The 24,254-nt window shown below is 38.7% G+C and overlaps 3 protein-coding genes across 3 annotated transcripts; 2 read left to right on the top strand and 1 right to left on the bottom strand.

Moving 5' to 3' along the window:
* The first annotated feature begins 5,799 nt into the window (after window positions 1–5,799).
* LOC104104775 (uncharacterized) lies at window positions 5,800–7,566 on the top strand. The gene is made up of 3 exons (XM_070189093.1): window positions 5,800–5,914; window positions 6,299–6,372; window positions 6,877–7,566. Exons 1-3 carry the CDS (start codon window positions 5,800–5,802, stop codon window positions 7,564–7,566), a joined length of 879 nt encoding a protein of 292 aa, XP_070045194.1.
* Window positions 7,567–9,561: 1,995 nt separating this feature from the next.
* On the top strand, window positions 9,562–10,768 carry LOC138901337 (uncharacterized). The gene is made up of 3 exons (XM_070189092.1): window positions 9,562–9,911; window positions 10,009–10,126; window positions 10,241–10,768. Exons 1-3 carry the CDS (start codon window positions 9,562–9,564, stop codon window positions 10,766–10,768), a joined length of 996 nt encoding a protein of 331 aa, XP_070045193.1.
* Window positions 10,769–19,470: 8,702 nt separating this feature from the next.
* Window positions 19,471–21,718, bottom strand: LOC104104774 (protein SPEAR3-like). Its single transcript, XM_070188582.1, has 5 exons — window positions 21,267–21,718; window positions 21,030–21,122; window positions 20,352–20,419; window positions 19,920–19,992; window positions 19,471–19,817 (listed from the first exon to the last, which is right to left on the bottom strand). The coding sequence occupies exons 1-5, from the start codon at window positions 21,468–21,470 to the stop codon at window positions 19,701–19,703; spliced, it is 555 nt and encodes a 184-aa protein (XP_070044683.1). The 5' UTR covers window positions 21,471–21,718; the 3' UTR covers window positions 19,471–19,700.
* Window positions 21,719–24,254: the final 2,536 nt, after the last annotated feature.

The raw sequence follows: 24,254 nt of genomic DNA, 5'->3' as shown, positions 1-24,254 counted from the left end.
AGATAAGTATAGATGTCTCCGTACCAATTCGCAAAAATCTATTAGGCCTACTCATGAATCGTTAGACCTATTAGAAACTAATGATATGATACCAACTTGTCATGACTCAAAATCCCTCTAAAGCTGTGATAGCGCCTAATACCATTTTCTAGGCAAGCCAACAATAGATATACGGAATTAAACTTCAACAAAAATAAGAGATATTCTTGAATAGCAGAATTGCATAAATAACTGGAGTCATAAAGACGTTACAACTGAAACCGCCCAAATTCTCGTATCACAGAGTGCATGAGCTCTATAGAGTACTAAAAAGTTTGAACAAAATACAATACTGTCTAAAAGTCTAGACAGTAATAACATAAGATAAAGGAGGGAACTTTATGGCCTGCGAATGGAACAGCAGTGCTACCTTGGAATATCCAAGCAAATCCGGATAAAATAGCTCAAATAAGTGCAGAGATGTAGTGTAGTATGAGTACAATCGACCCCATGTACTCAATAAGTGGCGAGCCTAATCGCGGAGAAAGCGGTGATGAGGTTGACAAGGTCTGATGCTCACCTTCAACAACCAATAACAATAATAACAGCAAAATAATAGCATATAAGGAAAAGTAGCTCAAATAACAACATACTCAACTCTAACACAATAAGAGAAGAAATAGGCATGGTTTTCAGATATATTAGTCGAGACATCAACTACTCCACACAATTCGCTTGGACAAGGACTTAAAATGCGATTTCAAGCTCTAAACATCAAGTAGAGACATCAAATATCAATAACATTAGGGAAATACAACTCTATACCTGCATGTAAATATACATGCCAAAATTAACAATATCAAAGCTTAATTATCAAGTATGCACATTTCAGCACACTCATAGTGCCTGGCACAAGTACCCCTCAATCATGCTCTCAACACTCTCACAGCGCCTAGTATAATACCCCTGAATCATCACAAACACACACACTCAGCACTATATAGGTTCCTGACATAAGTCTCTTACTAAGCACATCTCGTTTGCCTGCACTCACATGGCTCAAAGTAACATGGGTTATCACCTGATTTCGGAGTGGGAAATCCTAGCCCAAGCGCTGATCGAATCAAAGTCAATGATCAATATCACTCAGCCAAATATAGGGACTTTAACCAAGCGTCACCTTAATATCAATATCAATATGTCTCTATGGCCTAAGATCAGTCATCAATCTACTGAATATGGCTCTATGGCCCAAGATCAATCATAAATCCGCTCAATATGGCTCTATGTCCAAAAATCAATCTTTAGTCTCCTCATGTTTCATTTTACCCATATCTCACAATATTATAATCAAAACACCGAATGGAATATACCAATATACCACAACTCAGTTCAAACCCGTGTCACACATAAGGACAAAATAACATGTGAGATAACATATAAAGGGTGCACAGAGATAGAGATATAACATACGAACATAATAGCACACCTGAAAAATATGACCACGGCTAAGGCAAATAGCTCAACATAGCAAAAATATCTCTATCATATCTCAATCAGATAAGCAAATAGCCTATACATGATTTCTAGCATGAGTAATAGCTCACGTAATCATACAAGTGGAGGAACCACGGTATCAAAGAGGCATAATAGCAACACAAGTCATATAATAATCTAAGGTCTACACAGATCATGAATAATCACAGTGTATGCATATATTCTCGTCACCTCGCATACGCGTCACCCCCAACATATAACAAGCATCATAGCATACAGGTAAAATACCCTCAATCCAAGCATAGGCAATATACTTACCTTATTTGGGCTAGTCTTCAACCTCAAATCACGTCAAAACCTTGCTTTAGCCCTCTAATCATGCAAACCCAAGCCAAACATCATCCAACGAAGTTAAACAATGCTATAGAAAGTGATCCCAAACCATAAATCTTCGATCTTTGAAGAATTCATAAAAAGTCAATAAAAGTCAACCCGGGACCGCGTGCCCAAATTTCAAAACGAATACCCAAATCCGATGACTCTTAATCTGCCGAGTCCAAGTATTTAATTAGTTTACAAAATTGATTCTAAATCAGTACTCAAATTCCTAAAATACACTCTCTTAAAGTGTAGAAAAAAAACATAAATTTCCCATTAAATTCCATATTTTTAGGTGTAGAAATCCTTGAGCAATCAATATATAAAACCAAATCCAAGTGAAAATCACTTACCTCCAATGTAGTAGTGAAATTGCTCTTCAAAATCTCCTCCTCTCGAAGTCTAAGGCTCAAAATATGAAAGGATGGGTAAAATTTCAACTTATAAAGTTTGCCCAAGATTACCCTTTGCGGTCGTGACTGGTCCCCCGTGATTCACAAAAGCGACCTGCCACACTGCCCTTCTTCGCGAACGTGAAGCATTATATGCGAACGCAAGGACCATCCTAACTAACTCTATGTGAACGCGAACAAGCACCTGCAAACGTGAAGCTTCTGCCCCTCAACACTACGCGCGCGTGAGACTGACAGTGAACATGATGAACAACTTCCTTTCTTCCAAATCTTTCTCTGCAATCACGATTCACTGCAACACACCAGCACATCAGTTACTCCAAACTCAACCAAAATGATCTGAAATCACCCTGAATCACACCCTAGGCCCCCAGAACCCTGTCCAATCATACCAACAAGTCCAATACCTTATCCAAACTTATCTAAAGGCTCCAAATACAACAAATAATATCAAAACCAAGAATCACACATGAAAATCATTCTCTTAACTTTCAAATTTTTTAGCTTCGCCAAACTCATTTGAACCACACTCAGACCCTCCAGATCACAACCAAACATTGTACACAAGTTCCAATCAACTATTGAACCTAACCAAGATCTCAAAATCACGATAGAAGTCTGATAACATCGAAGTCAACTTTCGATCAAACCTATGAACTCTCTAATTTTCTAAAATTTCCAACTTTTAACAAATAGAACCAAAATCTTTTAGGAACATCCAAATTCAAATCCAATTATACGCTTAAGTCCAAAATCGCTATACAAACCTATTGAAATCATCAAATCACAATTTCTAGTTCGTTTACTCAAAAGTCAAACTTTGGTCAACTCTTTCAAACTTTAAGCTTTCAAATTGAAAATCACCCTTCCAAATCAATGTTGAGCCTCTCCAACTGTGAAATTAACCATACACACAACTCATAATATATCATATGAAGCTACTCAAAATTTTAAACCGCCGAATGGAATGATAAAGCTCAAAACGATCGGTCGGGTCGTTACAAAAAGCTATTTCTGCCAAATTTCCAAGCACAGGTGGTAACAGCATCGTCTCTCGTTAGAAGTGATACACGAATTATCTGAGCAATTTGGTGCTTCCCTGTTGTATCTTAAAGATATCTTCCATATATTTTTTTACTTTTTGTGCCCCTATATATGCTTTGATAAATGCATCTACAAGTTCAACAAATGAATCAATCGAATTTTTCGGGTAAAAGAGAGTACCATGTTAATGCCCCTTTGCTGAGGGTTTCTCCGAACTTCTTCACCAGCACTGATTCAATCTCCGGTTTTGTAAAATTTTTGCCCTTCACCCCTGTAGTGAACACAATTATATGATCTTTTGGATCAAAAGTTCCATCATATTTGGATATGTCCAGCATCTTGAATTTTTTTGGTATCGGTAATTGTGATGCACTAGGTTTCCATGGCTGTTGTGAATATTTATCCACACCTTTCATCACTAGTGAAACACCCGGGATCGGCTCTATTCTTTCGTTTCGTTCCTTGAGCTGTTTTTACAAGGTTAGACCTAAATTTTACAAATCCAAATTACCAAGCGTACCTGGACCTCCAGCTCCATAACTATTTGGAACTTCCCTACTCCCTCAATTTTCAAGCCCTGAGTTGGGAATTATGCAGTTATATTAACTTGCGAGTGTTTTGTTGAAGTTTCATCCTTTATATTGCATATTAAAGCTCTCAATGCTACTCCAATTTGCTGAGCAATAAATTCTTCAAATCATCCTGCAAGCCTGATTGCTCCTCACTACGATTAGCAGATCTTACTGGCGAATTTTTTCGAGATTGACGTGGAGAATTCGTAGGTGAATTTCTTGGTGTTCCTTCTCGACTATTTTTATAATGAGTGATTTGGTTAATTCCAGACATAATTTTGTAAAGAAATGAACAAAATATGAATAGGAAAAGTAAATGATTGTTAGAGACCCTGGCAGCGGAACCAAATTTGTTAACCCAAAAGATAGTTTTCAAGGTCAAAGCTATTAATTTTGTATTTCAGGGCACTAACAATCGATTTAACTCACTTTTCCACATAAGAACAATATAATAGATGCATAACAATTGAGTGAAATAATAAAGAGATAAAAGGAACGAGAATTCTTGTTGATGGAAAAAGCTTTTCTTCTGAATAAGAGAAATATCAAATTGCCAGAAATAGAACATTGAGATTGTTAGAATAATTCAATAATTTTCAGGTGGGGATACAATGTAAGGAATAGGGGTTTAAATAGTAATCATATTCATAACAAATTGCCTTGTTCTACTCCTGCATGTTACTGTCATTTATTTCATTTCTTGTGTGTTACATAATTGATTCGTAATTGATGGCGTAATAATGACAAATCTCGTATGATCAGGGATTAGTTGAGTTTTTCCTTATTTGTATCTATTACCGATCCTTTCTATCAAACTCGGGACTATTCTCTCATGTTCTTTTTCTGGACTAATAGGTACAATACTAATATGCTTGGCTCCGAATGTATTTTACATGTCATTCTTCACTTCTTTCGTATTGACCCATGTGGCGAGTCTATTTTTCACTAATACAATAACACTAAAAAAGATCACCAACATAAATACAAAACGTTAGAAAATGCGCATAGTATGTTCCCTCTTTTTACCTCATGGAAAATATTTAGCTTTCAAGTACGCAGGTAGCATCAATTCAACTATCAAGCTCTTTTTTTATGTTCCCTCGTTTTCTTCTTTTGTAAAGTTGAATGTTATTGATGATGAATAGCATTTAAGAGAATGGAAGCATTTCAAAATCATGAAAAGTACAGAGATATTATTCATTGTATAGGGTAAAATTGATTTATATTAAATGATCGATTAGTAGTGTGACACGTGGAACCGAAGACATGTAAAAAATAAATCAAGTAACACTCTGTACCGAGAACAACAACTACAAATGGCATCGGATAGACCCTAAAGGGAGCATGATCAACTTGAGCAGATCGAATGCTTGCCATCGGTTAGCATTCAATGAGGAATATTCCATGGCATTAAATAGGCAGCCGTTGCAGATAATATTTACATTCATGGCTTGTCATTACATATTCATCAATGCCCCCTTTAATGTCATTTAAGAGGGGCTTGATCCTATGATCTTGTTTCCCTAGGTATGGCTATAAGTAATAGTCTGAACGGCCATTGTAACACACAAAATTCTTGGCAAAACATATGCTATATTCCATTCTCAAGCTCAATAAAATAACTTTTTTACTCTTTACATTGTTCTTATTTCTGTCCCTGGAGGCATTGCTCTCGGGGACAGGCTTGTCATTTTCTTTGATTTTAACCGCTAAGTCTTTTTTTAATCTTGTTTATTTATCATTTTTGGATCAAATTAGTTCGTTTTTCTATAAACCACATAACAAATTCAACAGTACCGTTTTATGGTTAAACTATTTGGCGCCCACCGTGGGGCTTAGACAGTTCCATAATTGAGTTGATCCTTGAGTTTATTACTAACTTGTTTGATTCTTTGTTCCTTAGCAAAAAATCAAAAATGGCAGCTAACGATGTCAACGTCGCACACAACATTGAAGGACATGAAAATCTACCTCAACATGAGGATTCAATCAGCGACACCCGCAATGATGGGGATGAGGCAACCCCGATCTGTGGATGACAGTACCCCCGAAATGTACAAAATGTGATGTACGATGGGGATGATGAACGAACGGATGGAACACAATGTGAAGGAGTTTCATGCCCGAATGGCCCGGATTCGGAAAAATATACTCAATTGTCGTATAAACCAAGCGCAGCACCGGAGTTAATCCTAAAGTTGTTCAAAATGCAGGACATACCAAAATACGTTGGGACTTCGCACCATCAGGAGCACATCACAACTTATACAACAGTTGTGAAAAGAAACGATTTGGCTCAACATGAGATCGAATCGGTTCTGCTGAAAAAGTTTGGATAAATCCTCACGAAGGAGGCCTTGACATGGTATTCGCTCTTACCCGAGTATTCAATTGAGTCTTTTGAAATGCTTACAGATTCATTCATTAAGTCCCATGCCGTAGTCAGAAAGGTTCAAGTCAGAAGGCGGATATATTCAGAATCGCACAAGGTGAGTCTGAATTGCTACGGGAATTCGTGATCAGATTCCAGAAAGAGAGGATGTTGCTACCAGTTGTACCAGACAAATGGGCAGAAGAGGCGTTCACAAAGGGTTTGAATCTGAGGAGCTCCAATGCCTCCCGAAAGTTGAAGGAAAACATACTCGAATTCCAAACGACCATATGGGCAGATGTTCATAACCGCTATGAGTCAAAAATAAGGATAGAACATAATCAGCTCGGGTTCCCGACATCAACCAAGGGGCGGGACCGAGACAAGAACCGGGATAAGTTCAAAGGTGATTTCGATGCAGACCGACGATCTTCTAAAGGCCGCTTCTTTCCATACGAGAGAACCGAAGGACGCGGCATCAAAGGCTTTTGGTCCTCAGATGGGTTCGTTCCTGATAGAAGAACTGACCGTGGCTCGAATAACAGTTTGTTGCAAGAAAAGAGATACTGGGGACCCGGGATTCCACACATCCCATGTTGTCATATTACAATTTTAACATCAGCATAGTGAAGTTGGTATCGGCGATGAGGAATATCAAACAAGATTCCAGAAGCCAATCAGACCCTATCCTAGCCAGAGGGATCCTAACTTATGGTGTGAATATCATGGGATTCACCGCCACATAACTAGGGACTATCGGCATCTTCGCGAGCAGGTGGCGACGTCGTTGAAAAATGGCCATCTCAGGGAATTCTTGAGAAACCGAGCCAAGAACAATTATGGCCGCACCCGGGACAACGCAGAACCCTCGAAGATTTTCAGAGGGAATGAAATCAATGGTGTAACCTTCTCGGCAGCTAAGAAGATAAAGGTATCGGTGATCCACAGCAAGAGACTCCGAGAAGTCACCGAAGATGACTTCACCTTCAGGGAGGAAGACACCGATGGACTTCTTCTGCCGTATAACGACGCCCTGGTAATCTCTCTTAATGTCCTAGATTTCAAGATTAAGCGTGTTTTGGTTGACCCAAGAAGTTCAGCCAACATCATTCAATGGAGAATGTTGGAACAAGCAAAATTAACTGGCAGTATCATTCTGGCAACAAAGCTCCTCATCGGGTTCAACTTGGCAAGTGTGACAACCCAACAAGAGACCATGCTGCCCACGAACGCCGAAGAGATAACAAATACCACCTTATTTAAAGAGGTGGACGACGGCATGGGCTACAACATAATAATCGGAAGGCCATGATTACATGAGATAAAGGACGTACCATCAACATATCACCAACTTCTAAAAGTCCTGATCCCAGAGGGAATCAAGAAGATAAAAGGAGATCAACCGACAACAAGAGAAATGAACGCAGCTTCAATTTCCAGCAGTAAAGGGAAGGAGCCCAGCAGATAGCAATTACAGGAACCGACGCCTGCATTTTTGCCAAGTGAAGATTATAAAGGAGAGAAGTCATCGGAATCCCACCAGGTACTGAGATACTTTCAGGTACCGCAAGAGACAGAAGCAACCAAATCCACGGCAGAAGAACTCGAGCAAGTGGCTTTGTTCGAAGAATTCTTGAAAAGGAAGTTTCACTTGGGAATAGGACTCAATCCCGAACTCGGGTCAAGATTTATTAATTTCCTTAAAGCTAGCATTGATTGTTCTGCATGGTCATGATATGACAAGTATCCCACCAGAGGTGGCCGTGCACAAGCTAATCCTAGACCCGAGCTTCCCTTCCGTAAGGTAAAAGAAACGCCTAATATTCGAGGTCAGAAATAGTTTTGTTAAGGAAGAGGTAACTTGAATACTTGACATTGGTTCAAAATGGTTAGCTAATGTAGTTATGGTTCTGAAAAAGAATAACAAGTTTTGAATGTGCGTAGATTATAAGGAATTGAATAAAGTGTGCCCTAATGACTTGTTCCCATTGTCAAACATTGATCAAATGATTGATGCAATGACCGGGCACAAGTTAATGAGTTTCCTTGATGCCTATTCCGGGTACAACCAAATCAAGATGAACTTGGAGGATCAGGAAATAACTTCGTTCATAATGAACTTTGGCATATAATGTTATAATATAATGCCCTTCGGGCTTAAAAACACTAGAGCCACTTATCAGAGGCTCGTGAACAAGATGTTCGAAAATAAATAGGTAAAACAATGGAAGTGTATATAGATGACATGTTGCTCAAGTCTTTGAATGTAGGTGATCATTTAAAGCTCCTCCAAGAGACCTTCGATATCTTGAGAAAGTATAACATGAAGCTCAACCCGAAAAAATATGCGTTCGGGGTTGGTTCCGGTAAGTTCTTGGGTTTCTTGGTCTCACAGAGAGGGATCGAGGTAAATCTTGATAAAATCAAAGCCATCGAAGACATCCCGGACCAACTAACGAGCGTAAAATAAGTACAGAGGCTAACCGGAAGATTGGCCGCTTTAAGCAGGTTCATCTCTCGATCCTCGGAAAAGTGTCATCACTTCTTCTCACTTCTGAAGAAGAAGAACAATTTCGAATGGACTCAGAAATGTTAGCAGACCTTGAAAGACCTGAAACATTATCTATCAAGCCCCTCGCTACTATCAAAACTGGGGGAAGGTGAACAATTACTAATATATATAGCGGTCTCGGAAGTAGCGATAAGTGTCGTTCTAGTCCGGGAGGATGAAGCTACGTAATTTCCTATTGTGACATCGAAAAGTTAGCCTTAGCTCTCCTAATCGCCTCCCGAAAGCTAAGGCTTTATTTTCGGTGCCACCCAATAGTCGTTGTGACAACCTTCCCCTTGTGGAATGTTATTCACAAGCCGGAGTTGTCAGGCCGGTTGGCCAAATGGGCAGTCGAAATTAGTGAGTTCGATATTGAATAAAAGCCTAGGACTGTGATCAAATCACAAGTTTTGGCTGACTTTGCGGCCAATTTCAGTCCCGGGTTATTGCCCCTGGCTACTAAAGAAGTAGTGCTGGTGTCAAAAATGACATCAATGGTTTGGACCTTGTTCATGGAGGGAGCTTCCAATGTGAAATGGTCTGGGCTCGGGGTGGTTCTAATCATGCCCTCGGGGGAAACCCAGAGGCAGGCCATTAAAACTGTTCCGTTAACTAACAATGAAGCTGAGTATAAGGCTTTGGTTACAGGACTCGAACTGACCCGGGGACTTGGCTCTGAGGTCATAGAGATCAAATGTGATTCCCAGCTGGTAGTAAAACAAAGTGTACGGGATTTTCGACACAAAGGAGGAACGTATGCAGCAGTATGTGAATAAAGTTCAGGCATTGCTTGCACGATTCAGGGAATGGTCGATCACACATATTCCGAGAGTAGAGAACGTGAAAGCAGATGCATTGGGTAATTTGGGGTCGTCTAATGAGATGATAGGATCCGACTCTGGTACTGTTGTTCAACTTCTGCATTCTGTACTAGATGCGGACGGCTATTGTGAAGTAAATACAACCAACTTAGTCTGGGACTGGAGGAATGAGTTCATCGAGTATCTTCGGCATGGCAAGTTGCCCGAAGACCCGAAGGCATCCCGGGTACTACGCACCAAAGTGGCTCGTTACTGCCTCATTGGTGGACAATTATATAGGAGATCGTACCAAGGCCTGTTGGCCCGATATTTAGGAGCCTCAAAGGCGGACTACGTCATGAGAGAGTCCATGAAGGAATTTGCGGGAACCATTCCAATGCAGATTCGTTGGTACTAAAGCTGGTTACGATAGGATACTACTGGCCTCGGATGGAACACGACGCAAAGACGTTCATTCAGAAATGCGACAAATGCACCAACCGGCGGAACTCTTGCATTTGGTACTGTCCCCATGGCCATTCATGAAATTGGGGATGGATATAGTTGGTCTGCTGCCACCAGGTCCCGGAAAGGAAAGATTCCTTTTAATTTTAACTGATTACTTCACTAAATAGGTTGAAGCAGATCCTAACCAAAAGATCGGTGAGCACGAAGTGACCGACTTTCTGTGGGAACACATAATTTGTCGATTAAGAATACCAAAGGAAATTGCCTGTTATAACGGACCACAGTTCATAGGCTCCAAAGTCACAAAATTTCTTAAAGACCTGAAAATTAAAAGGATTACGTCCTCACCATACCATCCGAGCGCTAATGGACAGGCAAAATTGACCAATAAGGTGATTATTCAAAACCTCAAAAAGAGGTTAGAAGCGGCTAGAGGCAAGTGTCTCGAAGAGTTACCGGGCGTGTTATGGGTGTATTGGACAACGACAAAATCAAGCACGGGAGAGACACCTTTCTCTCTTGTATACAGCGCGGAATCTCTGTTCCTGATGGAAGTAAGGGAACTAACCTTACGGTTCTCCCGAACAAATGAAGAAGCAAATAATAAGGCATTACTGGTGAAGCTGAATCTACTCGATGAATGTAGGGACATGGCACACGTGAGAATAGTGGCTCAAAAGCAAAGGATGGGATGATACTATAATCGGAGGGCTAATCTCCGTTACTTCAAATTAGGAGACTTAGTTTTGAGAAAATAGATTTCAGAGCACTCGGGAAATCAACACTAGGAAGCTGGATCTGGCGTGGAAAGGTCCCTACCGAGTTTTAGCTGTCACCGATAAAGGATCGTACAAGCTAGAAAATCGGGAAGGAGACAAATTGCCTATAAATTGGAACATGACTCACCTCAAAAGGTATTACTGCTGATGGATCCTACCTATACTGAAAGTATGTGCTGCACTCTCTTTCCCTTCGACTAGTTTTTGCCCCAATTAGGTTTTTATGGAAAGGTTTTTAACGAGGCAGCAACAAAAATCATACTACAAAGGAAGCGTCATCGGCAAAGTTAAGACCTTCAAATAAAAAGGCATTGAATTGATAAACCACTATGGGATGGTTAAATAATCTTAGGCTCGATGGCAAGTTCCTAATGGGAAGTAAAGCTTGCCATCGAACCAAATACTATTCAACCGTTCACAAATGTTTCAACCAACGAAGCAAGACCTCCAGTATTCTAATTTGCATACTTCGCATTCAAACACTGGGGGAATTAGTATTGGATACGGAAGTAAGGATTCCATGAAAATTGGGACTACGAGACCCGAGAACAACAATGTCTCATCAAATGCTTATGGCCAGCCCCGTACAAACAAGTTGTGCAAGTTAGTCACATGTATTGGCAATTTTGTTTTTTAGCAATCGAATGCTTATGTACCTTTAAAGATAAAAGGAATAAAATAAAGTCCTTTTATTTTTATCTTGTTTCTTGTCTAAACGATTAGTTAATTTTATCATTTGAAAGTTAATAGAAAACTTCAAATGCTTGTGCCGAAATGAACAGGAGGCGTCCTTTTCAAAAGCACCGTAAAAATAAGAGGTCCCTCTCTTATGAAACCCTCAAAGTGAAGGGTTGATTTCGGAAAATAATATGCCCGGAACAAGAAGCTATCGGACAAAAATACACCTGAATCCTTATCTAATTCAACGCAAAAAGAATAAACTGTGCGCAATATTTAAGCAAAAGTCTTCTTCATTAATCAAAATACAGAACAGTATAAATACAAAAGTACAAAGGAAAACAACAAAATAAAAGAAGGAAAAACCTAAACATTATCGCCGCTGAAACTCGGGGGGAGAGAGGCATCTACGCCCCTCCCCCCTCCCCGGAGGGGGGAGGGAAGTAGGCGGACCAGTCGCCGGTTCGACATCTGGGCCTTCATTATCATTCTCTTCAAGTTCCTCATCGGTTCCCGAATACTCAGAACCGGTGCTCGAAGACTCAGTTACATCAGGCTGAGCCGGGAGATATTCTCGAGCAGTTAACTCCAGTGCTCAAGCCTTGGCGATTCAATTATCGATATTAACGATGCACATTTTGGCCTCCTCCAAGGTTTTTCTCCTCATATGATACATAGCATACGTCTTTCCAAATATGAGGAAATCCCCTAAGTGTTGGAGTTTTGCTTTAAGTCTATCAACCTCAACCTGAATTCATCCTTCTCGGATCTTGTGGCGACGAGGCTAGAATCAAGATCACGGATTATAGAAAGGTGAAGCTGGTTTTGCTCCATGATCTTCTTGAATCTCTTCTCCATCCTGGCCCTCTTCTCCTCGGTGGCATTAGCCTCCTCGATTTTTGAGCTCAAGGCTACCTCTAAGTTATTCACATGTTCAATAGAGGCAGACTCATGCTTGGCGGCAGCAAGTACAGCCTCTTGAAGCTCAGTTCACTTAGCCTTAGCATCTTGGAGTTGTGCATGCAGTTGAGTGGCTTCTTGGTTATGGGCTATCACTTCTTGCTCACTTTGTTGCAACTGGGCCTCGAGCTCGCCCACTTCAACAGCCTTTGCTTCCAGCATCGGGGGCGCGTAACAAGTTGATTCCTTTCGGCCAACAGCTGATCTCGCTCAGAGATAAGTCCTTCTTTTTCAAGAATCAATCTCTGAAGGCCCTTGGAAGCAAGGAAGTTGGCCTGCAAAGGTATATTGAAGTTAGAAACCCCGTTACATCATATAAGTAAAAAAAAAAAGCAATAATAAATCAAGTACCATACTGCTACCACATTATGCATTGCATTATTCAACAGGAACTCCCTCGAAAGAGAGAGTATCTTCTTCTTATCCTTCTCTAAAGCCAATGGATTCAGGTTGTTGGCAAGCTCCACCGTCCTGGACAGCAAATGGCACCCCTTCAAAACCGAATGAGTGGCACTCCTCCTCTCTTGGGGATCTCGACAGTTTATGAATAATTGTGCCCCAAATTCTCGTGGTGGGGAGATTGGGGAGGAGAAGCATCCTCCTCTCGGGCGCCTGTGGCTGGTGGAGGAGATGCGGTGGATGTTGGTGTGAAGGTACAGCTGGTATAGAGGGGCATGAAGTTGTTTGTGTTGTAGGTTGAGAAGAAGCTGCAACATGAGCAGTGCTGATTATTGGTTGCTCATCCACCGAAGGCAGAAGAGGCTCGAGTTTGGACCTCCTGGGACTAGAAATAGCAATAGGGGTCAGAAAGCGAGAATTGGCATTCTCTACTATCTCTATTTCGCCCAAAAGTTCTCAGACCTCTCCTTCGGTTGTAGTTTTAAGCTCTCTCGGGTGAGCACTCGGTTGATCTTATGAGGATCTTTGTCTCCTTTGAAGGGAAGCCCCTTCATCATTGGCTTCCCCGTCATCTTCAATGACCACTGTGGCCACGGCTAGCTCGGTTGTGGCCTTCTTTATTTTCTTGTTTTTATCCCTAACCGAGGAAGAACATCGCCTTTTTTGGTTGCTTATTCTCTGGCTGGGGACTTCGAGAAGAAGCACCCCCACTGGAAATAGATACGAGGGCACCGCTTTGAGTGAGAGCACTTTGTAACAATCTCGCGGCCTCCGCGGGGTCAGCCAAAACATCAACCTCGGGGCAGGTTACAGAGCCATATGGGAGTCGTGAATCAAGAAAATGATATAGTTAGCAAATTTACTTGTGTACGTACAGAGGCAGAAGGAAGAATGACTCAGTTTACCGTGGTTCTTGGCCTTCCACACATATTTGGGGGCCATCTCCTTCCACCGACAGGTTTCTGGCATTGTAATTCTAGAATCTTCTGAACCCACTGGTCCAGGACTTGAACCCTTGGTGGTATCCACCGAGTAGCTAAAACAACGAAGGCAAAAAGGTCAACAATGATGGGGAATGGTCTTTTTGCGAAGGATAGAGATGAATAAATTACAAACTTACATGAATTATTCCATGATTCAGGAAAAGATGGAGATGTGGCCGGGATGATATCCCTGGTAGCATTTATGACAAATTGCTCCATCTATCCACGGTCACTATCATCATCCACGCTGGTGAGAAGGGCGTGGTGGTAATGTTTACTGAAATTTATTACTCCCCAACGAAAGATTTTGGGGAGTAGAGGTTCATCATGTGTGCCAGGGTTAGGGATTTCCCCGTCTCTGTGCACAACTGGCATAGACAAGCCACCGTTCGCCATATAGAAGGGCCTACTTATGCCAAGAAGACCTGGTACTGGTGGCAGAACTCCAAGATCAGGGGGTCGAGTCCTCCGCTCAAAGAAAATGGACCAAAGGTGAAGAGATATGTATAGACATACATAAAACATTCCTTGGCGAATGTAACCCGCTCTATGAAATCCGAAGCAAAGATGTTAAGGTCTGAGCAGTTTCAGTCCTCCTTTCCAGCAGGAATATTGGAAGGGTGAATGGAGGAATGGTACCTGCTAACGGCCCAAGTCTGTGAAGACGCGGAGGGGAACTTCTTGTCGCGTCCCGACCTTGGGGAGCACGACCGGCGCTCAACCAAGTAAAACCCAGTTGAGCAAGCCTAATTTACATCAACCTCTCATCATTACTCATGCATGACTTACCATAACATAATTAGATCATGACTTTCAAATTGAATACATTTGGCTCAATGGACTAAAATTCTCTTCATGATGGATACATAGCTTTATAAATAACTATAAATACTTTGAATATAAATACATGACAAAATTCAAAACTTTAAGTACATGACCCACAGTGTACATGGAGCTTCTATGACAATAGATACCTAAGTACTTAAAACGAACTAGACTCAAACACCCACTAGAACTATAGCCGGCTCACCATAAGCTGAGTAGTGAAACAGATCCCTATCAAAGATCCATATCATCCAATAGAAGTATACCTGCATCCATTAAAAGATGCAACGCCCCCGGCAAAAGGGGCATGAGTACATGTGGAATAGTACTCGTATGTAAAGCAGATAGAACAATATATGAAAATATGGTAACTCAAATAAGAGGCAAATAAAGTACATCAAGAAACTACGAAACGTCTCATAGAATCACATTTCAAGTCTTATTATACTTACACCATTCTGAACTTCTTTTGGGATCAATTGAGCCATATGAATTATGTGTGGGATACAAAATATAATGCAAATGTAACAACATGTACAAACAATAGCAATGAAAGTGGCACCTATGGTTCGTGTTTGCTATGCGTCTTACTAGACCATCCATAGCCCTCTCTTACTATGCACCTATGCGTTTCATATACCATCCATAGTGTTCACCCATACTATACACATATGTGTTTCATAGAACGTCCATAGTGTCCACATATTATATTATACACCTATGCGTTTCATAGCCCGTCCATAGGATAACATATACAATACACCTATGCGTTTTATAGACCGTTCATAGGATTCATTCATATTATATTATACACCTATGAATTTCATAGCCCGTCCATAGGATCACATATATAATACACCTATGCATTTCATAGATCGTCCATAGGATCACATATACAATACACCTATACATTTCATAGACCGTCCATAGGATCACATATACAATACACCTATGTGTTTCATAGACCGTACATAAGATCACATATACAATACACCTATGTGTTTCATAGACCGTACATAAGATCACATATAACATCATTATGCACATAACCATATATAAACTCAAAGCGACATGATTAACATTACATTTAAGGTCATAATTTCCCGTATCATTGGAATACTTTATGTTCATTCTCATCATGGAGAAACACAACTCATTACATTAGCACATGCATGGTGAATCAATAAGTCGATTTCAATTGCACATGAGCCCAATTTCTTTTCTTAAGGTTCATCATTATTTAGCATAGGACATCTCCCTTTCATCTCGTTATTCACTGACTTGTCATCTTGAGGTCATTAGCTAAGTTCATGATTCTTGGGACTTAACATCGAAGTCATTTGCATTTATTATTTTAGAAGCATACATACAATGATTGAAACCATTGAAACATACAATGCCTCATAATTCTCATCTTGGCAAGCGGCCATATTTCATGTTCATACTATCACTTACTTGTACTTGCAATGGGTGATCATAGAACATTAAGAGCATTTAAAACTTTTAGGAACACCATAGCCTTTACTCATGACAACGTAGGAGCTTATAACACATTGGGAAACAAAAGTACAAATACGTTCATCTCATAACCTTTCACACTATATATCACTTCATTCGTACTTTCAACCACTTACAACATCATTATTTCATTGGCTCTCTTGGCCATACATATGATTTTTCTTTCATGGCACAATGGTCGTATTTCATATTCCACACTTTCATATCTTTCCTTGCATGGATCATCATCATAAATATCAACATATAGAATATTTTGAAAATCACAACTTTAGGTTCATTAGTAATGAAGGCTTTAAACACAATAGATTTCTTTCCAATAAGTGGAGTAAAATGATTGGCAATCGAAGTGCAAGTTAAAATCATAAACGAGCAACACACCATTTATTCTTGAAATACTTTTCCCCAAAAGGGAAACATACAATTTCAACTCATGATTATGTAAGAGCTCAAACCACATTGGAAATACTTACAAAGCATAGCATTAGTTAAAACAATCACATTTGGGCATGACTTGAGCACATAAGCTTTTAGGCAAATCTTTTTTCGGAGTCAATTTGGAGCATTTTAATCAAGTCTTATTTCATAACCGTTCTCGCATCATCTCATTTCATTGGTACCATTGCCCACAAATATAACTTTTATTATTGGCATGGTAGCCACACTTTACATCTCCAACCCACTTCTTTCACTTTCCATCATCTTTATGGGTTATCAACAACAAGGCATTTCTAATCAAGACCTTAGGTACACATATGAATAAATAAGAGTCTTAAGCACATCGAGTTTCTCTCACACAAGTTGGCATCATAACTTTCATTTGAAACATTACTAAAAACCATAACATTTTAATACACAACCCATACTTGAACACATTTCCGAAGGATAACATAACATGATAAGAGAATTTGGAACACATATTGAACATATCTCTTTCGGCATAAAGCTTATTCGAAATAGTCAATTTATAATGAACAACTCGGGACTTACAAGAACATCATGGGATTCAATTCTAAGAGAGAAGTTTAGCCAACATACCTTTCTTGATCTTTCCTTCCATTACTACAATATTCTGGAAATCCTAACAACTTCAATCTATTTAGAAACATAACAAAAGTGAACCATAATTAGGAAGATATTCGTGGGTTCATCTCATTTAAGCATTTCATCAAATATTTGGTGTGCAAATTTGACTATAAGATTCTTCTACAAGATTTTCTTCACCCCACAACCAATTCAATACCAAGAGTTTACTCCTTTTAGTTAAATAACCTCCCTACCACCCTTATGGTTACATTTATGCACAAAGAGCAACTCCCACACCTAAGAATCATACTTTTTATGACCTACGTTCAGTCCAAATCCCGAAATTTAGGGTTAGGGAGTAGAACCTTACCTATTAGATGAAGATCTTGTGATTGGCTTCCTTGATTCTTGAAGATTGGGGCAAGAATAGATGATTAGCATGATAGGTCTTCTCCTTCTCTCTCTAAAATAGCTCTCTCCTCTCTAAAACAAAAAAAAATTTACCTTATAAAATGACCTCCTAAGACCTTGTATCAAAATAGGGTCGGATAAAAAATTTTCCAAAAATGACCACCTAAGTTAATTATGTGGTGCAATTATGTGGTAACAGAATTAGTATGTGGGCAACAAAATCATTTTGTGGCCAGCAGAATCGATTATGTGGCCAGCAGAATGATTATGTGGGCAGCAAAATTTTTCTACGGTCAGCAGAACTATTTTTTTCAAAATTTGACCATTCTCAGCTCCACTTTCCGATGCTTATGCGGTCTGCGGAACCGTTCTACGGTCGCGAAATTGACCGCAGAATCGCTATCTTCTGCCAAAAATTTCCATCAATACTTTAGTGCATTCTTCAACCCAAAAAGTCTGTACCGTGGCTCGTTTTCTACAATCCTTAAACCCATTAGCCTACCTCGGCACCATGACACCTTAAATTTTTTGGCAAAAATTTACGGGGCCTTACACTTATCTTGGAAGTCATTGGTGATACTTAGGTGTTTGGGTATAATGGTACTCATAGTGGGAGGATCAGCATCAACATCAACCTCTTTGTCTTTGTTTCTTTTCGGGCCTCCATCGAAGAGAAGACCAGAGTTTTCGAAAGACTCAGTAAAAGAAGCCATGGTAGTAAAAAGATAGCGAAGTTTTTTGAAGAAAGTCAGAAAAGGATGAGAGAAGAAAGAGGTTAAGTGCAAAGAAGATGATGAACTTATGAAAGCTTTGGAAGTGAAAGAGGTAATGATGAGTATAAGTAAAGATATAGACGACAAAAATCATGGTCGTGATTACCTCGAGAACTGGCGAAAATATTGCTAAATCGTGGGGCAACATGTGTTCGGGCTATTAAATGCGAGAAGACGTGCGTCCTTTCAAGCGTCAACGACTGTTCAGAATGTTTTCAGAAGATTTCCCGCCAAGAAAGGGATCTTCACCAACTTCCTGTTGACACAAAAATATGCCACCGAAAAGTAGGGGGACTATTTGTATAGGGTAAAATTAGTTTATATTAAATGATCGAATAGTAGCGTGACATGTGGAACCGAAGACAAGTAGAAAGTAAATCAAGTAACAACCCGTATCGGAAACAACACCTGCAATCGGCATCGGATAGACCCCGAAGGGATCATGATCAACGTGAGCAGATCGAATGCTTGCTATCGGTTAGCATTCAATGACAAATATTATCTAGCATTAAATAGGCAGCCGTTGTCGAGAATATTTGCATTCATGGCTTGTCGTTGCATATTCAAAAATGGCTTATTTATTGTCGTTTAAGAGGGGTTTCATCCTAGGATCTTGTTTCTCTAGGTATGGCTATAAATAGTAGGTTGAACAGCCATTATAACACATAAAATTCTTGGCAAAACTTATGCTATATTCCATTCTCAAGCTCAATAAAATATCTTTATTTGCTCTTTACATTGTTTTTATTTCTGTCCCCGGAGGCATTTCTCTCGGAGTCAAGCTTGTCATTTTCTTTGATTTTAACCGCTAAGTCTTATTTTTAATCTTGTTTATTTATCATTTTTGGATCAAATCAGTTCGCTTGTCTATAAACCAAGTAACAAATTGAATTGTACTGTTTTACGGCTAAACATTCATATAAAAGGATATAAGAAAAATCGTTAGATGTTTGCTATATATATATATATATATATATATATATATATATATATATATATATATATATATACCCTAATGAAATTTCATCCATGTCATAAAATTCTCCCCTTAAGTGGAACAGTAGCACACAGGCAACGGCATGTTTTGTCATTCTTTGACGAAAAGTCAACTCCCTTCAATTTTTCCACAAGAGACTAACAAATTTCCATTAATTGCTTAAACTTGTGCATCTATGCAAAGGCCAAGGCAAAATGGCGCTCTAATCTTGAAAGTTACTCCATAAGCTAATAATAATAAATGCGAATAGATACACTGGGTTGCCGAAGAACTTTATACGATCAAAGTGAAAGCCTCAGCTCCAAATCTAATTCTTGGCTGCCATTTAATTCAGAATTTTGACTACTTGAGCCAATTGAGTCACTTCTGTCCTTCTTTCTCCTCTTCTCTAGTGAGTCCTGTAGTTTATTGCCCCAAAATTTTGAATCAATCAATTATGACATAAGAACTTGCAAATTCCAATAGACGTTATTAGTTTGTTGAGGAATGTAACAAATTACCTCTACTTGTAGGTTAAGCAGACATCTAGTCATGTTTGGCTGAGGCTCATAAACTGTACCAGGATGCCAAGTACTGAGTTGATGCCAAATGTCAAAAGAAAAAACATTAGCCAAAGTGCACTAACATTTATGGAAATGTTTGAGGTAGAATCATTTATGTTGTTCACTGAAATTTTTCGTAATGAAATATTAATTATTTGTTTTCTTGAAAAATGAGTTTCTGAAAATATTTTTGTCTATGTTGTCTCAAAAAAAAAAAAAAACTAATGAAGAATGTTTGAGCATGTTTTCAATGATAAGCCTTCAATATATAAAACATTCACAAAGCTGGAAAAAATTACAAGTATCGGAAAACTCTTTGTTCTTTTGTACAAATCTTTTGGCAAAAGTTATCCGAACAGCAAATTCACTTTTATAGTGGAAATAAAATACCTAGCAGTAGAAGGTGGCTGGGAATCTCCATATCTAATATTTGCTCTTTCAATGTCACCCAATCCCATCTGAAATCACAGCAAGATTTGATACACCTCGCTATTTACAATGAGTATGAAAAGGAATCTCGTAAAAACAAACAACCCCAGAAAAACAAATGAGGGAGAAAATCTTGTAAGGGCACACATATTCCCAAAATAACACAAATATATCAGCACATGCATCAACTTTATATTTAAAATTAGAATCCAATTCATCAAACTATTAGACCTCAATGTTAGTTAAGTTATCCACTTTCGTAGAACATATCATCACCTGATCTTTCATCTTTGGAAGGGAAGGGATGATATTCAAATATGAAGAATATTCAAAAGACATTGTGTGTATCTAGTAATTAATAGACAACATCATTTGATGAATTAAAAAGTAACACATGGAAAATATATATAACTTTCTCCGAAAAAAGAGAGGAAGAAAACCAAGTCGAAATGATCTAGATCTCCACACAAAAAGGATACCTCAAGTGTGATTCAAGATAGCGTATAGTTGGGATATATGACCATGTGAACCCAAAACCTATGTGTATTTTCTATGTATATATATGTATCATGATTTCCCATAATATTGGAATTCTAAAGAAAGTTTAAGATGACAATAGAATAAGGGAAGAAACTCTACCATAATGCTTTGGTGGGCTGGAAAACCATAAGATGAGGATGAGGATGATGAATAAGAAATTGATGAATATGGTGTTTGTCGTCTCATATCCACCTGTTGAGAAAGAAACAACAGGATTATTAAGTAGAGCCATGAATAGTGAAGATTCATATATAGCTGACCCTGACTTTTTTAGAATCGAGATTTAGTATTTGTTATTGTTTTAATTAGTGAAGTGTAAGAGGAGATCAGGTAAACCTGGTTGAGATTGGTGGCAAAAGGATTATAAGTGCAACCCATTTGACTATGCAATCTAATCTTCTCCAATTGAGCAACACCAAGACCTCTTTGTGGCTGTTTAGGTTTGTCTGAATTGCTCTTTTTACTCTTTCTTGATGATGATGATGATGAATATGATTTTTCATTCCCTAGGTTTGGCTCCCCAAAATAACCACTTCCCATCTCTCTCTTTAATTTCTTCCTTAGTTGACAAGTAGAAAAAGAAGAAATTGCTGTCAAAGGTTTGATTTAATTAGTTGGTGGTTTGAGATGAAGAAGCTCCTTTAATTTGGTGTAGAATGGAATGGTATCTGCAGAGAGAAGAGATCTCCAAAAGGGGTTTTTAAGCTGTCAAAACTTGGCAAGCCTAGTAATATAATTATATTGCATCGCTGGATGCCTAGATCAGATTGTATTTATATTTAAGAGATTCATTTGATTTATAATATATATATATATATATATATATATATATATATATATATATGTGGATTTTATGTCCTGTACTCTCTTTGCTTTTTCCTAGCTAGCTCTCATTTTTGTGAACTACCGTAAATGGCCTCTATTGTCATGGACTTGATGGTGATTATCCCTCTGATCATAAACTCATTAAATTTATAGCAATTATTTATACCAAATCATTTCTTCCCCTACGCGCTTCGTCCCACGTTTCTTCCCAACCACGAACCTCCTTCACCCCTTCACTTTTACCGTTATTAAGTTGTATTTTACATTTACCTTCTTAGTTTAGAAGAACTCATTATAGGTAGCAGATTTGAGTCGTGAAATTAATTACTAAGGTTTGTCTTACAGTATGATGCCTACAATATTGTCACGATTCGGATTTTTCACCCTCGAAATTGTGATGGCGCCTAACATTTCACTTGCTAGGCAAGCCAACAATAGAAATAGTTTTTAGCCATTTTTAACAATTCAAATTAAATAATAACCAAGAAACTGAATAAACTAATATAGAGTGAGTAAACCAAAATAACAGCGATATCTAGATACAATCTCAAAACTGGTGCCACAAGTACACGAGCGACTAGAGTACTACAAATAAAAGTCTGAATGAAAGCATAACTGTCTGAAATGAAATAAACAGCTAGAATAATGTAGAAGGGGACTTCAGGGCTGCGAACGCTGGGTAGCTGTACCTCAAGTCTCCGCAACGCACCGAATCCGAGTAATCTACTGACCGCAGCTAGGACCGACTCCAAAATCTGCGCAAGAAGTGCAGAGTATAGTATGAATAAAACTGACCCCATATACGATCTGCAAGTGTCGAGCCTAACCTCGACGAAGTAGTGACGAGGCTAAAGCGGGTCACTTAAAATAACTTGTACGCAGTATAAAAATAAAAATAATAATAATAATAATAATAATAATAATAATAATAATAATAATAATAATAATAATAATAATAATAATAATAGGAAAGGAAAACAGAAAATGATGGCAAAACAGTTAACTAATGAAAACAAACTCAATCCTCGAAATCAGTGAATCTAGAAATATCAGTCCTCAGAATCTCATATGAAAATACTAAAAGCTAACACAATACAACAATGAGTACAACACACACAATCTATTGCGGCGCGCAACCCGATCCCACCGTACAAACACAATCCTCACTTATTTCACCATATCAATATCAAGAATCACATATAAAATCTGTTACGGCGCACAACCCGATCCCACCATATAATCAGAATCGATATCATAATCCTCCCTTATTTCACCATATAACTATCAAAATCACATGTAAAATCTGTTGCGGTGCACAACCCGATCCCACCGTATCAATATCAAAATCCTCTCTTATTCGACCATATCACAACTGTTGCGGCGTGCAACCCGATCCATAAATAAATTCAATAATTGTAATCAATCAACAACTCAATTTACAAGAATCTCTATGATTAAAGAATATGAAGGCAAAGCAATAAAGGAACCCCGTACCAAATTAAGGAATGCTGTAATTAATACAAAGTAACAGACAAGCCAAATATATGACAGCTAAAGTGTACAAGTAAGACAATTAAGGCAAGTAGCAATTAATCATGCAATCATGGAAGAAACAAATATTTCAATACAAGAGTAAATAAATTACAAGTAACAAGCTAAGACATAGAAAGAAATTAAAGCATGTAACAATTAAGACATGGAATAGGATAATTAATAAAATACGAAAAAGCATGAAAATAATTAATTTGACGGAGTATATATACTCGACATCTCGCATATACGCTGTTACACACGTAATTCACATAACATATAGTTCAAGGGTGCCTTATTCCCTCAAATCAAGGATAGACCCAATACTTACCTCGCTCCGCAAATAAATCAAAGCTCAACATGGGTCTTTCCTCTAAAATACGCCTCAAAACCAATCAAATCTAATCAAAATCGGCTTAATATCAACAAACAATGCTAGGAAAATCAATTACAATACATAAAGTTAAGATCTTTACACTTCTCCCAAAACGTCAACAAAGGTCAACCTCGGGCCCGCTTGGTCAAAACCCGAGTGTCACGACCCAAATTCTCCCTCCGTGAAACGTCGTGACGGCACCTAGTCTCTACGACAAGGTAAGCCTAACACTTGCGGAAATGAAATAAAAAACATGAAAATTTAACAACTAACTGTAACAGATATTTTAATAAGCAATTGAGACGCCGCTCGGCATATACAATAATCAACTCTCGAAATATACATGACACTCCCAAGACTTGGAATACCGTAAGTCATAAGCTTCTACGAAGTTCTAACTGTTCTATACATTAGTGTCTATAGAAATAAGAGAAGAATCAACATAGGGGGATAAAAGGGGACTCAGAGGATTATGATGACCCAAAAGGTCATCTTATATTTTAGAACTCGAATCTGCGCTCTTAAGCCTTAAAAATCTCATTTTTACCCTCCTCGATTTGCGTGAACAGTCTGGGCAGGTTTTCGGAAAGCTT

The sequence above is a fragment of the Nicotiana tomentosiformis genome, chromosome 11, assembly GCF_000390325.3.
Source record: "Nicotiana tomentosiformis chromosome 11, ASM39032v3, whole genome shotgun sequence".
In the NCBI taxonomy this organism is placed as follows: Eukaryota; Viridiplantae; Streptophyta; class Magnoliopsida; order Solanales; family Solanaceae; genus Nicotiana; species Nicotiana tomentosiformis.
This window is presented reverse-complemented; position numbering and strand designations above follow the sequence as displayed.